We start from the raw sequence: 16748 nt of genomic DNA on the forward strand, positions 1-16748 counted from the left end.
TTTAAAATCTCCCTCACCTTTTTTTTTCCAGAACAAATCTTTGGGGGGAGGAGGAGCTTGGAGGAGCTTTTGACAACCTTGCTATGAAACTGACTACACAGGTCAATAAAATTTGGCTTTCCAGTATGCCACTTTCCACAAGCACATCATTTAAAATAAGTTAAGCCATTTTTCAGTGTGAGCTGCGATGCTACACATTCACCTACCTCAAATTCATGAAGGGCACTTCCAAGAGTACCCGACTGTGATGTTGGCTGAACCTTTTCATTTCCAATTCCTTGAGAAGCACCGGAAATGGCATCAAGAGCATTCTGTATTTCATTACAAACAGAATCCTTGCTGGCTGCGAGAGATGCAATGTCCGAATGTTCCAAACAAGCAGAGCAAATTGAATGGAGAAGAGATGAATTTTCCTTCAGGGAAGCACGTGCTGCTGCAATGTCATCACGCTGATTGTTGGATTTTAAATCCTGTCAGGAAAATCACACATGTGGGGTGGTATTATTACTATTACTATTATTACTATTATTACTATTATTATTATTATTATTATTACTACTACTACTACTACTACTACTACTACTACTGCTGGACTACCTTCAAGTCGATTCTGACTTATGGCAACCCTATGAATAGGGTTGTCATGGTAAGCAGTATTCAGAGGGGGTTTACCATTGCCTTCTGTGATGTTCCTGTAGGTTAAGCATCTGTAAATATGGTAAGTGCGGGTTTATTAGGTGATGTATGGTAATTGACTGAGGGAGAAAGGGGGAGTACATGGGTGAGAAGCTGATGTATGCTGGATGATGATTGGCTGAGTGGCTGGCTGGCTGAAGGTATAAATGGAGGTTGGTGAGTGATGAGGGAGGTTGAGTCGGTTAAGGGGGAGAAGTTGTTGAGTTGGTTGGAGTGAGGTTATTTGGTGAGGGTTGGTTGGCAGAGTTCTGAGGAAAGTTTGGATTGTATTTGGCTGATATTTAAAGAGTATATATATGAACAGAAACATAAAGAGTGACCATATATGAAACCATACGCTTGTGAAACATTCCTAAAGTAATCTTGTTATTTCCTGTTGTTAGTAAATAAATACTTATTTGGTTTACCAAAGGCCTGATCCTTGGCTGGGGAAATATACAGACCAGAAGGGGGGGCACAGTAATTACCAAGGCTGAACAGAAACTGTATCTAATGGTGGCAGCGGTGAAGGGAGATATTGTAACAAGTCAAGTATCCAGAGCAACCCAGAGTTGTATGCTTTAAATATAAAGATACATGGGGGTTGGGAACAGCATAGGCACACAGTCACAAAGTAACAAGCTATAGAGAGACTTAGGCAAGGTCTCTGGGAGTATTGGTTACAGGAAGTGACTGGTGGTGCTGCCTAGCAGTGGGATCTAGTGAGATCTGTGCTAGAGCGGAGTGAGAAACCATATAAAAGGACGGTCCTGACTGGTGGTGTCCCTGGTGGTGCCTAGTGAAAGGCAGTAGCCACAAGCAGGTGGGAACCTGACAGGGAGAACTAGGGAAGGACGTCACACCTTCATCTGAGGCTGAGAGGCAATGACTAGCCCAAGGTCACCCAGTGAGCTTCATGGCTGTGAGGGGATTCGGACCCTGGTCTCCCAGGTTGTAGTCCAGCACCTTAACCACTATGCCACACTGGCTCTCTACTACTACTACTACTACTTTCAAATTGACAAGCAATGTAGCAACACATTATTTCAATTTGTTCTGTGTCCACTAAAAAAGAAAGAAAAAGAGATAAATTCAATAAAGATTGATTGGCTGTGTATTCTCCTGTAGCACGCTTTGCTGCTAGTTTATAATATCCCTTGGGTGAAAAGGAAATAAATGAATTCTAGTTAGGGAGGAAAAAAAGAATTTTGTGTTCGTTCATTTTTCAGACTGCTTGGAATAGTTCAGTCCACAGTAATTGGACACTGCCATTAAGAACACATGAACGGCCTTGCTGGATCAGGTAGTCCAATGCTCTTTCCAATCAGGTGCCCCCAGGAATTTCACAAGTAGGGCACAAAAGATAAAAGCCATCTCCTTTTGTTTGTATCCAGTATATGACAACCAGAGTTAGGTTCAGTGAAAATGTAATTCTTTTTCTTCTTGGCGATGGTTTGGAGATAGGGCTCCTACTGGGAGGAAGTGTGGGATATAAATTTAATAATAAATAAATAAATAAAATAATAAATAAAAGTCATGAAAAGTCCTCCCCTTGTCAGTGGAATATTAAGGGAATTATTATTACTAATTATTATTAACATTATACAGCCACGAGAGTGGCTGTATACTATAGTCAGCGGGGATTTTTCACATTCCGCAATGTTAAATTGAAAATATCCCCCATGCCATTCTGAGGCTTCCCATAAGCTCATTTCAAAACAAAACCTTACAAAACTTATAGTTCTGAACTCAGAAACGCTTGCTTAACAACCCTGTCAATTTTCATGGCGATACACAAAACAGTCAGAGAGAATTGAGAGTTCAAAGTCTAAAAAGAGAGAAAAAAACTCAGAGCCCTTTTGGACTTTTTTCTGCGAGTTCTCATAATCTGTTGAAATTCATTAAAAATCAGCCATGTTCACAGAGTACCTGTAATCCTAATACTGACCTTGCCCCATACTCTGACCTTCATCTACTGCAGTTTAAAAGTTAAAAAAATGCCTGGTTGATTTTTAATTAATTTAAGAAATTTTGGCTGGAAGCCTATTATAACGCGAGGCATGCTCAGTAATTATTATTATTATTATTATTATTATTATTATTATTATTATTATTATTATTATTATTTATTAAATTTATATACCGCCCAGTATATAAGGACCAACTGTCAGTGTTCTAAAAGCCTCACAGCTGCTGGGGTTGGCTAAACAGGGGGCCACACCCACACCAGATTTGATTTCATTTGAGACAGTCTTGGCTTCCCTCAAAGAATTCTGGGAAGTGTAGTTTGTGAAGGGTGCTGAGAGGAGACTCCTATTCCCCTGAGAGAATGGTTTAACAGTCAGCCACTCTGATTAAAGGTCTGTGAGAGAAACAGGGCATCTCCTAGCAACTCTCAGCACCCTTCACTAACTACACTTCCCAGGATTCTTTGAGAGAAGCCATGATTGGCTTTGAGCCATGGCTTTGAGAGAAGCCATGATAAATTGTTTTAAATTGTTTTTAAAAGATGTGTTTTTAAATTTGTATATTTGTTTTTAATGTTTTTAGTTATTGTAAACTGCCCAGAGAGCTTCGGCTATGGGGCGGTATATAAATACACTAAATAAATAGATAAATAAATAATGATTGTCCAAAGTGTAATAGAGGCCTGGTGTGGATGTGGCCAGGGACAGCTTTGTTTTAAATTTGGGTGGGAGGTACGGTTGCCAGGTTCAGGGCCTGAGACTGATCCTGTATCTTTAGGAGAAGAGAAAGCCAGCCAAGTGCCGGTGTTCTTGCAACATTGTAATGGGAAAAACCACAAGGTAGAATTCTCCCTTCCCCCTGCCCAACTGTGAAAGATACAGAAGACGTCTTGGTTGGCAGGCCCAGCCTGGTCAGTTTTACCTATCCTAATCATGATTGCATAGGAGTATATCTGATTCAACTCAATCATACAAATGATCAGACCTGCCTTTTCCATCCTTCCGCTTTCCTTTCCATTTCTCCTCCCCTCTTCCTTCTGCCTCCTCCCCTGTCCACTTCAGGCTTCCCTCCCCATGGTCAGTTTTACCTATCCTAAGCATGATTGCACGGGAGTAAATCCCACTGAACTCAATAAACATGCAAACGACCACATCTGTCCTTCTTCTCCTCTCCCTCTCCTGCCTGCTCCCATCCCAGTCCTCCCCTCTGCCTTTCCACTCCTCCCCATCCCCTGTGGTCAGTTTCACCTATCCTAAGCATGATTGCCTGGTGTGTGTGTGTAAATCCCACTTAACTCAATAAGCATGCAAATAATCAATCCATTCTCAGCAAACTTGCACAGGATCCCATTTCTTACCTCCCAGATTAAAAAGCAGGGAAATTCACTAATAGGCAAAAAACCTTGCGGTTTAAGAATGTACCTATAGCCCACAGATATTTCTACCAAACTTTACAAAGCAGGGGAATTGGGCAGCTATAGTGAATGCACCAGGGGAGCAGGAGACCTGAACTCCTCTCTGAGATATTGTACTGCCCTACAAAGTTGTCAAAATGCAAACACAATTTGGGTTGGTCTTTCACAGTCCAATCCACTTGCTGTGTGGCTTGGAAGAATTTGGTAACATGTGCCTCTGAGCATATGGTGAGTGGTGGCATCACCTGCCATCTCCAAAGATGGAGAATTATATTTTTGTATGTTTGCTGTATTTGCGATGGCCTACGGCTCTGCAATAAAGTTCAGTTGGTTGGTTGCTATTTATAATGGTGTGAGTCTATACATGCCTACTCAGAAGTAAGCTCCACTGAGTTCAATGCAATTTACTCCCAGGAAAATTGTGCTTAGGATTGCATCTCAGATCCTCACACATAATTGTGTCATGTGTGCCTCTGAAACATCTGAAGACTCCACAAGCCTCCCCCCAAATTCAATACTAATCCTTCTTCTCTCTCTGTCTTTCTTTCTCCCTCTCCCCCCCCCTTTTTTTCCAGAATCCTCCTCTGGCTTTAACTCACCTTTCCCTTGCAAGCCTTTTTTTGGCTCAGCTTCTGGGGATCTGCAGCCTCCTCGATTGCTTCAAGGATGAAGAAACATATAAAAGGCAGTTTCTCTCCAAAAAAGGGAAAGTGCAGGACAGGAAGGAGGCTTACCCTTTCCACCCACAATGACACACCCCCACCGCTTTGCTTACCCATATATGTGGACCTCTCTAGCTATGCAAGTTCTGTGTGTTTAAGCCCTTGGGAAAAAGTCATGGGCACTCAGTGGCACCTCTTCCTTCTCCTTTGGTGTGCAAGCAAAAATCTCTCTCCTTCCTATCCCTCCTTTCCCACCTTAGAGGCGCTCACGGAGTGTGGACAAGAGCAGCGGCAGCCTCCACCAGACACTTCCTGAGCAGCTAGAAGGGCCAAGCCAGGCTGAAGGGGACCTCTGCAACCCACCTGCCACCAGCCTCCCAAAAAACTAACAGGACAAATTCCCCCTGCGACCTGGGACCAATACACTACTGTTCATGGGATTTGAACCTCAAGTACTAGCAGAAATAGTTCAAAACACTGGTGCCTGAGTATAAGATGTGCAATAATTAAAACTGGGGGAAAATAGAGCAAGCAAGAAAGTAGAGGGAAAAAATAACCAACATTTTTAAGGAGTAAAACCTTGGCTACCTTTATATAATAACACATTCCAGCTAGAAAACAATAAAATATATTTCTGGAGAAAAAAAGCACCCAAGGCAAGCCGTTGTAGCTCCACAAAGCATCGTGGGACACATAATCACTAATTAGGGCATGCTGGCATCTTGTTATGGATAAAAAGCTCAAAAATGCAGCATGTTAAATATTCTAGTCATTCAAAGAAACTAAATTAATTCCCTTAGCTTATTTCTACTTTGCAACTCAATGTATATTCAGATACATTTTATAGTATAGCGAAAAAGCAAAAAAGATGGGTATTTATCTTTTCTTTTTTTAAAAAAAGTTATCATTTACATTCTTGCATACTGTTTCTATTCTCTATAATAAAATCCCTTATAAATGCAGCTTAATTTCTGTCTTACAATACCATTAAGGTCAATTATACTTGCATATGCCTCAAGATCCATTAATATTTTTTTCTTGCAGCTTTTTCCTATTTTTTCCATACAACTGTGTAATTTTCACATAATTTACATTTGGCAGTATGAATAAAAACAGTTTAGGAAGGGCCATAGCTCAGTAGTAGAGCATTTGCTTTGCATGCAAATGGCTCCAGGCTCAGTCCCTTCCATCTGTAGATGGTGCTGGGAAAGACCATATATAATATCCTGAAGAGACACTGCCAGTCAATGTAAACAGTTGTGAGCTAGATGGACCAGTATCTGTCTGCCCCATCTGCCTGCCTGCCTGCCTGCGTGCATGCGTGTGTGTGTGTGTGTGTGTGTGTATCTGTGTGTATGTGTGTGTGTGTGTGTGTGTTCAAATAGCTCCAAACACCAGCTTGCTTTCTCCCATGGAGATGTTCAGATGGTAGGATGATTCTCCAGGAGCCTTGTATATTAATGAACCTTACCCTGATAGGTCTTAGTCCCCTGCTTCCTGGCCAAGCCTGTTCCTTGGACCACTTTCTATATTAGATCCACCCATTATAGTCTATGTTTCCCTGATCCTGATCCCCAGCCTTTCAAGCTAATCTCAGTTTTGTCCTGATGGTCTGTCTGTCTGTCTATATAGATTTCATACTTTTGTGGTTATGACTGAGCTAACGGATCTCGCTAGCATCTCAGCACTTCAGTACTTTTCATTGTGATGTCCTTCCAGACTCAGATTGGGCAGAACAAATTTGCAATAGCTGCCACCTTCATAGAGAATTAGCCCCCAAAACAGTGTTGGGAGACTGCTTCTCTACCCTATCTCCTTTGATTTACAGAATTCCACAGAGTTCCATTTTGTCACCCATGTTATTTAACATCTGTATGAAAGTGCTGGGAGATGTTATCCAGAGAGGCCAGTGCCAACAGAATGCACCTGACACGGTTCTGTCTCCATCATATTCCAGGGTGGTTGTGGAAGTCTTGAATTTGTGGCCTGAAGTTGAAACACTGGCTGCAGCCTAAATAAATAAAACCCAGAAACAGTGGAAGCTACTTTTGATTGCTAGAGAAAGCATATCTCGTTTTGGTAATACAACCTGTTGCAGACACAGTTACTTTCCCACTAAAGGAGCATGTTCAGAGTCTGTGGATACTTCCATGCTCTGCTTCTGGAAGCTTCTATGACAGATGTGGGCAGGACTGTCTTTTCCCAGCTTAGGTTGGTACACCATCTACAGCCTTTCCTGGTGAGGTCCAATCAAGCCACAAGGATGCATGCTTTGGTAACATCCAAATCGGTTGTATGTAACATTTTCCACATGCACCTGGCTTCAAATAATTTTTGGAAGCTTCTCATGGTACTGTGAAGGAACCAGGCTTTACTGAAATGGACTGTTTGTATAGACTCTGCTTTTATAGGCATTATATAGGAATAGATATCTTACTTGTCTCTTCATTTGGGGATTATAGGGTTAACTTGCTATTCCTGCCCTATCCTGAGGGGGTTCAAATGGGGAGGCAGTAGAACTCCATTGTGTATTAAAGACTCTAATACATCCTGTTGTCTCCAATACTTCCTGCTGGCTATATCCTGTGGGACAGACCATGCATTTGGCAGAGGCTAGGTTCACAGAGATGATGATCTATGGGCAGCCAGCCTGCAGGCAGGCAGTTCAAAGTGGAACTCAGCATGATAACAACAAAGAAGGCTGCAACTCTAGAGAACAGAAATGTATAGTAAAAGATTTTCATCTCAGGGAAGGTGGATGGTGTTATAATCTACTTAATTTTGTTCTTTTTGCTCCTTTGGTGATTATGCTGGTTTTCTGTATCTTTTGCATATAATACCTTTTATTTAAAACCCCTTACTTTTGTCTTAGTACACTTCAGATTGTGTTTCATAAACCAGTGTGGTCTCAGTTCATTTTAAGCAACTCCACACCTAGAAGCTGTAATCTACACTACCTTGAAAGGCTTCAGGGAGACCCAAGAAAAGTTTTTAGGCTGGTTTATAAAGGGCAGCCTTATAGACAAATTCCGCTTTTTCTGGTGGCAGCAAGTTAAGCAGGGAAAGGGTGGGCTCACAGATAGATATACTCTGTAGTGGCTGGATCTCCCTTCCCCAGGCAGCATGAGACCACAAGACTGTCACAGGTACGAAATGCAGCAGTTCAGAGTCCTAACATAAACCTACAACTGGGTATAACTCTCTAATATTATATCATTGTCATTGTCACTGACACCCAGTCTGTTTCTGGGCCCTACAGAGTGCTGGTATCGACCTTTAAAAACCTAAATGCCCTGAGACTAGGATATCTTAAGGACCACCTCCTTTCTTATGATCTACCCACTCTGAGATATTTGGCTGACACCCTGCTCTGTGTTGTCTCCCATTGAGAGGAGCTGGGATACGGCCTTTTGGCCACTGCATTCAGACTTTGGAATTCTCTTCCCTGGAGACCTCATCTGCCCCCCATCCACCCACCCACACACACACACACACACACACATAGAGTTGCCAGGTTCATGGCCTGAGACCGATCCTGTATCTTTAGGAGAAGAGAAAGTCAGCCAAGTGCAGGTGTTCTTGCAATCTGTAATGGGAAAAACCACAAGATGGAATTCTCCCTTCCCCCTGCACAACTTTTAAAGATACAGAAGACCTTTTGGTTGCCAAGCCCGGCCTCCAAGAGGTCTTCTGTATCTTTAAAAGTTGTGGAGGGGGAAGGGAGAATTCCACCTTGTGGTTTTTCCCATTACAGGTTGCAAGAACACCTGCACTTGGCTGACTTTCTCTTCTCCTAAAGATACAGGATCGGTCTCAGGCCATGAACCTGGCAACCCTACACACACACACTCCTTGCCTTCTGTTTGTTTCACAAGGCATTTGAGGTGGGATAATTGATGAGATGCTTGTTCTCCTTAATTGCTATTCTCTTTTCTGTTACAAGTTTTTAAGCTATTTTTACTTGTTCTAGTTAATATTGTGATGATGACAGAGAGAGAGAGAGAGAGAGAGAGAGAGAGAGAGAGAGAGAGAGAGAGAGAGACCCAATCTTCTAAGGGTGTGAGATCTCAGTGAGACCAGCGCATACTTCAGGTTTGGTTTTCTTGGAATGAAGGTCACAGGAGACTGTGGTGTCTTTGTGTTTATTTACACATATATACAGCCTGAGTGTAACATGGAGGAGCTCACAGCATTAACACTCTAACAGATCTTGCTCCCCCTTTTGGATTTTTTTGGTGGGGAGGAAAACCATAGCTCTGGATTCAGGATATAGAGCAAGCTGAGCTTCTGTGTCTTCTCTGCTCCTAACAAGACAAGTCCCTGGTTTATTGTTTCCTTTTACACTCACCAATGACATCACCTCCAGCTTGGGTGTCTGTGTGTGCAAGGTCTGCCTTCCACTTCCAACAGCAACTAGTAATTTCTGTGACAAGTCTCTTGTACTCTGTAGTCATATTAAAAGATATCTAACAGACTTGAAAATGGCCATTAAGTTCAAAAAGAGAGCCTCTTCCTCTACAGAATCCCATCTTACAGATATGAAACCACTAGGGTTGCCAGATCTCTGGTTTTCAGCTGGAGTCTTCAGCAAAAGGGGGCCCTCTCCGGTCTCCGGCCATACTCACCTTAAACACGTGGATCTCCGGTTTTCCAGTGGCCCCCTCAGCCACGCATGCGTGATTCACGCATGCATACACCGAAGGATCTGGCCACCCGCCCTTTCCTAGTCAGCCATCCTTCTCTGCTTGCTGCTCGCTACCTCCCCTTCCTCCTTCCTTCCTGTCTGGAAGGGCCGGCGTAACACAGTAAGCAAAGTAAAATTGCTCACTCTCCCTGCCCCCCACCCCCATTCTCTCACCCTGCCTGCCCTCCTAACTGGTTTAAAAGTAAAATTGCTCACTCTCCCTGCCCCCCACCCCCATTCTCTCCCCCTGCCTGCCCTCCTAACTGGTTTAAAAGTAAAATCGCTCACTCTCCCTGTCCTCCACACCCCCATTCTCTCCCCCACCTGCCTGCCCTCCTAACTGGTTTAAAAGTAAAATCGCTCACTCTCCCTGCCCCCCACCCCCATTCTCTCCCCCCACCTGCCTTCCTAAATGGTTTAAAAGTAAAATCGCTCACTCTCCCTGTCCTCCCCACCCCCATTCTCTCCCCCCGCCTGCCCTCCTAACTGGTTTAAAAGTAAAATCGCTCACTCTCTCTGTCCTCCCCACCCCCATTCTCTCCCCCCGCCTGCCCTCCTAACTGGTTTAAAAGTAAAATTACTCATTCTCCCTGCCCCCCACCCCCATTCTCTCCCCCCGCCTGCCCTCCTAACTGGTTTAAAAGTAAAACTGCTCACTCTCCCTGCCCCCCACCCCCATTCTCTCCCCCCCGCCTGCCCTCCTAACTGGTTTAAAAGTAAAATCGCTCACTCTCCCTGCCCCCCATTCTCTCCCCCCATTTTCTCCCCCCCCGCACCTGCCCTCCTAACTGGTTTAAAAGTAAAATCTCTGTGAACCTTTCCATTGGAGACTCTGGCTTTCCTTGCTTCCCTGCCAACTCACCTCCTGACTTGTCCACTTGTCTGTTTCCTATTATGTTCATTGAGTATGTTTCACTTGATCCTTTTGAGACCTCCCTCTCTGGCTCCTGTTATTCTGTTTGTGCCCTGGCTTGCTGTGTCAAGAAGTACATTTGCCAGATATCCTTTGTTTTAAGGAACATACATGTTTTAAGAAACATTGCCTGTTTCCCCCCCCTTCTCCTATGATTTTTTTTCAGAACATACCAGTGGGGATATACTTTGATACAAGAAGCACTTGAAGCCACAGACCCACGGTTTCCCCAGAGCTTGGAAAAGTTACTTTTTTGAACTACAACTCCCATCAGCCCAATCCAGTGGCCATGCTGGCTTGGACTGATGGGAGTTGTAGTTTAAAAAAGTAACTTTTCCAAGCTCTGGGTTTCCCTTACTTTAAGTCTGATCTTGCAAGCCTTTTTGTGCTTATAACAGGGGTAGCCAACTTGATGCCTTCAGATGTTGGTGGACTACAGCTCTTGTCACCCCTGTCCTTTGACCATAATGGCTGAAGCTGATGGGAGTTGTAGTGCACCAGTATCTGGAAGGCAGCACATTGGCTTTATATGATGGTTGCAAGTGGGAAACAGGGTTGCTTGATATTTCATTACAAAAACTGTTTGTTTTTTTAAACGTGGAGCTAAATTCACACCTTTTGCAAATAATTAATCCACACTCATTGTCTTAAACTTTTAGATTTGAGATAAACTTTGTATTGTCACAGGAGATTTAATTCTAGGTGAACAGAGCAGACTCTGCCATTCTCTTACCGGAGTCTGATGTCTTAGAGTAAACAAAGCCTATGTGCTAACTTCTCTAATGACTAAATTGCATACCTGCATTGAATTGTTGTCTATGAAATCAATGTACTGTAGATAGCAGCATCTGGTGGCAAACATTTCACATTTTTGCTTCCAAGCCACAACTTCTCAATGCAGCTATCTCTATAAAACTATAAAAACTAAAGAATAATGAAAAGTAATTGAAGAGTATGGGATAAGGACTATGCATATGAATGCTGAGTAAAGGTATTTGCTATAAAATTACATATTTTAACAATATGTTTTTATGGTTGATAGTTTATTTTATAATGAATTTAAAATGTTGTGCCTATTATTGTAATGAATTATTTATTTGGATTGCTATATTATGCTTTGAAATGAATTAGCCTTTTGACTTTTCATGTAATGATACATCATTTACATTTTTTGCTGTCATGTTGTGAGCCACGTTGGGCACATTTGTGTGGGAAAGTGGCATACAAATTGAAATAATAATAATAATAATAATAATAATAATAATAATAATATCGCTCACTCTCCCTGTCCCCCCACCCCATTCTCTTCCCCCGCCTGCCCTCCCCACTGATTTAAAAGCTCAATCGTCCTGTCCCCCGTCTCATTAGGAAAAGACAGAAACAGCAAGTGTGTGTGTGTGTGTGTGTGTGTGTGTGTGTGAAGTGACCTGCTTTAGGTAGCAGGATCAGTGGGATAGATGAAGGCAAGAATTATCTTTTGAATGGTGCCATGAGATTTATTTTTTTTAATATCGGCCCTTCCATTGTGGAGGGTGGGGATTTGGGCTCCTAACACAAGAAGCAAATTTTGTTTATTTACTTTTCAAAGCTAGCATAACTCAGTGGCTGAGCAACTGAACTCTGAATCAAGATGCCCCTGTGCCATGCATTGTGACTTTACTGTGGGATAGCCTGGCCTCAGTGAACCATGCTCTGATAACCTCCTGTGTAGACTACTGCAATGCACTCTACATGAGGCACCCATTGAAAACTGCAGCTGGTGGGGAATGCTGTGGTTTGGCACTGAGAAGGCTGGGTGGGGGAAATATATCACTATTTCTCAGACTGTTGCTGCGGCTTCTGGTGTGTATTAATTTGAATACTCATAAAACAAGTATAAACAGTTGCAAAACAGCTTAAAGTGGCACGGTTCTGAATTTTGGGTTGGGTGAATGTTTTTTTTTTATTATTATTATTATTTGATTTATATCCCGCCCTTCCTCCCAGTAGGAGCCCAGGGTGGCAAACAAAAGCACTAAAAACACTTTAAAAATCATAAAAACAGACTTTAAATTAAACCAAATCATCTTTAAAAACATTTTAAAAAAAGAAAAGGTTCCAAAGTGTAGGTGCTGCCACTTCGTTGTTGTTGTTATGTGCCTTCAAGTCGATTTTGACTTATGGCGACCCTCTGAATCAGTGACCTCCAATAGCATCTGTCATGGACCACCCTGTTCAGATCTTGTAAGTTCAGGTCTGTGGCTTCCTTTATGGAATCAATCCATCTCTTGTTTGGTCTTTCTCTTTTTCTACTCCCTTCTGTTTTTCCCAGTATTATTGTCTTTTCTAATGAATCATGTCTTCTCATTATGTGTCCAAAGTATATGTGTCCAATGGCAATGGTAAACCACCTCTGAATACCTCTTACCATGAAAACCCTATTCATAGGGTCACCATAAGTCGGGATTGACTTGAAGGCATTCCATTTCCATTTTCCATCCATACTCCCTAAGATGGTGAGAAGGAATGACCTTGTCACTTCAGCTGGACCTCTTTTAGGTAAGATTTCTATTTTAATTTCCAATCAGAAGATTTTTTTTGAATGGTATGCTGCACACAAGTGTGGTTGATATAATGTATCATGCTTCATGACATCACTAGGGCCCGCCCCGTTTTCTCAGGTTTTTGGATGGTTCTGACCTGGCAACCCTAGAAACCACAGACTTGGAGCGGCAACATACAGACTACCTCTCACACTCTATAACCATTTTTTTATCCACCAACACACACTCATTCCACTTTGAAATAAACACAATTTGTATCTGCATGCATGTGTAACAAGCCCTCAGACTACCATCTAATGATGTATGCCAGTCTTCCCTCATGATCAATTATCCAGTTTGATTTGTCATGATTTCTGGCCATTGACCTAGTCTTCACACTCTGAACCTAATCCCATCTTAATCATGACTTGTTTCCTAATAAGTTTATCAGGGATTAGCAACAAAGAAAATTCATAAAGCAAGATGTGAACTCCGCGAAACTAAAAAGTGTGAGAAATAGGCTAGAACTCTTGTTTAGTGGCTGATTCTGTCATTCCAGAATCTTCCACCTGTGTGAAACCTGCAAATGCAGTGAATTCAGATACCTCATTAAAAAACGGGTGGAACGAATACTAGTTTATGTGAATAACACCTCATGATGGTGTTCATTCTGGGCCACACCAGATGAACATGTGATATGGTGGAACTTTGAAGAGGATACTAGAACATGGCAATATTGAAAAGCAATACTTTTCCAGCAGAACCAATGTGAATGAACGGTATCTACAAACAGCTTGTGGTACAACCAAGAAATATATAATCTCTCCTAACTATAGAAGCAATAAACATGTGATAATATAGAAACAATGTTCTGTCGATCAAACTTCAACTTACATGAAGCATAGCCAGGCAAGTTAAACAATCCTAAAGTAACAGCATATTGTAATAAAGACATAGAAAAACATTTGTGACAACTTTGCAAAATTGTATGTGTGAGTTATTAAATTACACCTCTCATCATGCTAAAAATTGTATTAAAGAAGATGGCTTCCCTGTCAGATGGATTGTAGATATTTACTAGAACCCTTTCAATAAAAGTAAACCAATATTTTACCCGTAACACTGGTAAAATATGTCAATTCATTTGTCTTTTTAAATATGAATGTTTCTAGAGATAGTTTGCAACCAGCCAAATAACTGCTAGTCTGCTACACATTACTATGGATATTATTCTCCAGAAAGTATCAGCTTAAGCTGTAACTGTTTCCCCAAATACATCATCAAAGGAATGAAGAGGTGAGGTAATTCCAGAAGAATGGCTTTTATATCTATTCCAGAACCTCAATACTTTTAAAAGTGTATTCTACACAGCAGCATTAACATTTTATAACTTTAAGATTATTTTGAGCTTCACTGCCACAAAGTTTTCTCGTAATTTTATTCTACATGAGTTCCCAGTACCCTCTAGAAATTCTGATGGCCACTGAGGTTCCATGCTTCAGTTGAAGTATCACCCTTATGAATTTTTCATTTTCTGATGCACACTCCAGTTGCCACCCACCTGCATGTACATCATAACGTACTGAAGACAGACAAAAGAATATATTATCTATCATAGCTTTAGCTTTTTTCATCATGCATGATGCGTCAATTTCAATTCCTATATGTATTTTGGCTCGTTCTTCGATACTTTTAGTTTAATATTTTTAAGAAATCATATTAATAGCCTCTTAAGGAATTGGCATTATTTGAATTTGTTCACTTAATCTCTTCAGTAGCTTGTTGATCCACTCTGCAATAAATGCGCTCTGACTCTTCTCAGGTACAACATCTTTCCTGGTCTTCTTAATATCTAGTCTAGATTCATGTGAAATGTCAAGGTTGTACAGATACACAAAGCATAGAGGATGGATCATTTTCAGATTGTTATATTTATTTATTTAGACTACCCCTACTATGTAACTCCAAGAGGCTCTCAAAGCATCTTACAAAATATTCTCACAATGAAATCTCTATTACATTTGCAAGAGGGTTAGGCATTTTTTTTTCTATCAAGGGTCACATTCCCCCCCAGGTAATTCATTGGTGGACATATGCAAGCAGTGGGTGGAGCCAGAACTAATGATGGGCAGCATAAGAGACAAAAGGGCTCTGGATTAACTAATCTGCAGTAAAGACTGCCCTGCTTCAATTTTCACATCGCTATCTCAGATTAAAATCTCAACAATATGGAGGTATATTCAGAAGCAGAGCTTGGAAAAGTTACTTTTTTGAAATACAATTCCCATCAGCCCAATCCAGTGGCCATGCTGGCTGGGGCTGATGGGAGTTGTAGTGCAAAAAAGTAACTTTTCCAAGCTCTGTTTAGAAGTAAACCCTACTTGGTTTCATGGGGTTACTCTCAAAAAAGTATACAGAGGATATTATACAGCCATGAGAGTGGCTGTATACTATAGTCAGCATGGATATTTCACATTCTGCAATGTTAAATTAAAAATCCCCCCCCGCCACCATTCTGATGCTTCCTATAAGCTCATTTCAAAACAAAACTTTACACAATTTATACTCCGGAACTCAGAAACACTTGCTTAACCTTCTAAATTTTCATGGCGATACACAAAACAGTCAGAGAGAATTGAGAGTTCAAAGTGCAAAAAGAGGGAGAGGAAAAACCTGACCCCTTTTGGTCTTTTCTGTCAAAGTTCTCATAATCTGTTGAAATTCATTAAAAATCAGTGGTGTTCAAAGTACCTGTAATCCTATTACTGTCCTTGCCCCATACTCTGACCTTCATCTTTTGCAGTTTAAAAGTTAAAAAAATGCCTAGCTGATTTTTAATTGATTTCACAAATATAGCATTGAACTCAATGATAAGGTCGGGCATGCTCAGTAAGAATCAACTGTCAGTGTTCTAAAAGCCAGACTCACAGCTGCTGGGCTTGCCTAAACAAGGGGTCACACTCACACCAGACCTTTATTTCACTTTACACAGTCATGGCTTCCCCCAAAGAATCCTGGGAAGTGTAGTTTGTGAAGGGTGCTGACAAGAGACTCTTATTCCCCTGACAGAGCTCCAGTGGCCAGAGTGGTTTAACAGTCAGCTGCTCTGATTTAAGTTCCCTGAGGGGAACAGGGCATCTCCTAGCAACTCTCAGCACCCTTCACAAACTACACTTCCCAGGATTCTTTGGGAGAAGCCATGACTGTGAAAATGAAATAAAGCTCTGCTGTGGATGTGGATGTGGCCAGGAACAACTTTGGTTTAAATTTGGGTGGGAGGCTACATGTGCCTGCTGTAGAATAAAAATGTGTGGGGAACCCTGAAAAAAAATGATACTGTTGACAATGTGTTGCTTTTGGAAAGGAAAGGGGCTTCCCCTCTGCCCAGTGCCCACGCATCCAATCTCCTCTCCTCCCCACCCCTCCTTCCACCTCCCCTTCCTGCCCTTCCCTCCCTGCCCCTCCCCCAAGTCGGTTTCACCTATCCTAAGCATGATTGCATGGGAGTAAATCCCAATGAACTCAAAAAGCATGAAAATGATCAAACTTCCCCTCCCCTCCCCTCCTACTTCCTCCTATCCCCTCCCTCTTGCCTTTTCCCTCCGCCTTCCTTCAGTCCACCTTTCTGCTCCCCCATCTCCTTCCAATCATCTCCTCCCCCACTCCTCCACCCTCCCCCACCTCCTTCCCCATGGTCAGTTTTAACTATCCTAGCACTATGACCATGGAGACCAGGGTTTGAATCGCCACACAGCCACAAAGCTCACTGGGCGACCTTGGGCCAGTCACTGTCTCTCAGCCTCAGAGGAAGGCAATGGTAAACCACCTCTGAATAACACTTACTATGAAACCCCTATTCATAGGGTCGCCATAAGTCAGAATCAACTTGAAGGCAGTCAATTTCATTTTC

General features: G+C 42.0%; 1 protein-coding gene across 4 annotated transcripts in view; it reads right to left on the minus strand.

Moving 5' to 3' along the window:
• CTNNA3 (catenin alpha 3) overlaps positions 1 to 16748 on the minus strand; it is a 1138512-nt gene that overhangs the window by 947943 nt on the left and 173821 nt on the right. For 3 of the 4 annotated variants that reach the window (XM_061635143.1, XM_061635142.1, XM_061635146.1), the window contains exon 6: positions 207 to 470. The exons of the other annotated variant lie outside the window; for it this stretch is intronic. In XM_061635143.1, coding sequence (XP_061491127.1) covers positions 207 to 470 — 264 coding nt within the window. The remainder of the gene's footprint in view (positions 1 to 206; positions 471 to 16748) is intronic. 4 annotated transcript variants of the gene reach the window in all.

This window comes from Rhineura floridana, chromosome 7 (genome assembly GCF_030035675.1).
Source record: "Rhineura floridana isolate rRhiFlo1 chromosome 7, rRhiFlo1.hap2, whole genome shotgun sequence".
In the NCBI taxonomy this organism is placed as follows: Eukaryota; Metazoa; Chordata; class Lepidosauria; order Squamata; family Rhineuridae; genus Rhineura; species Rhineura floridana.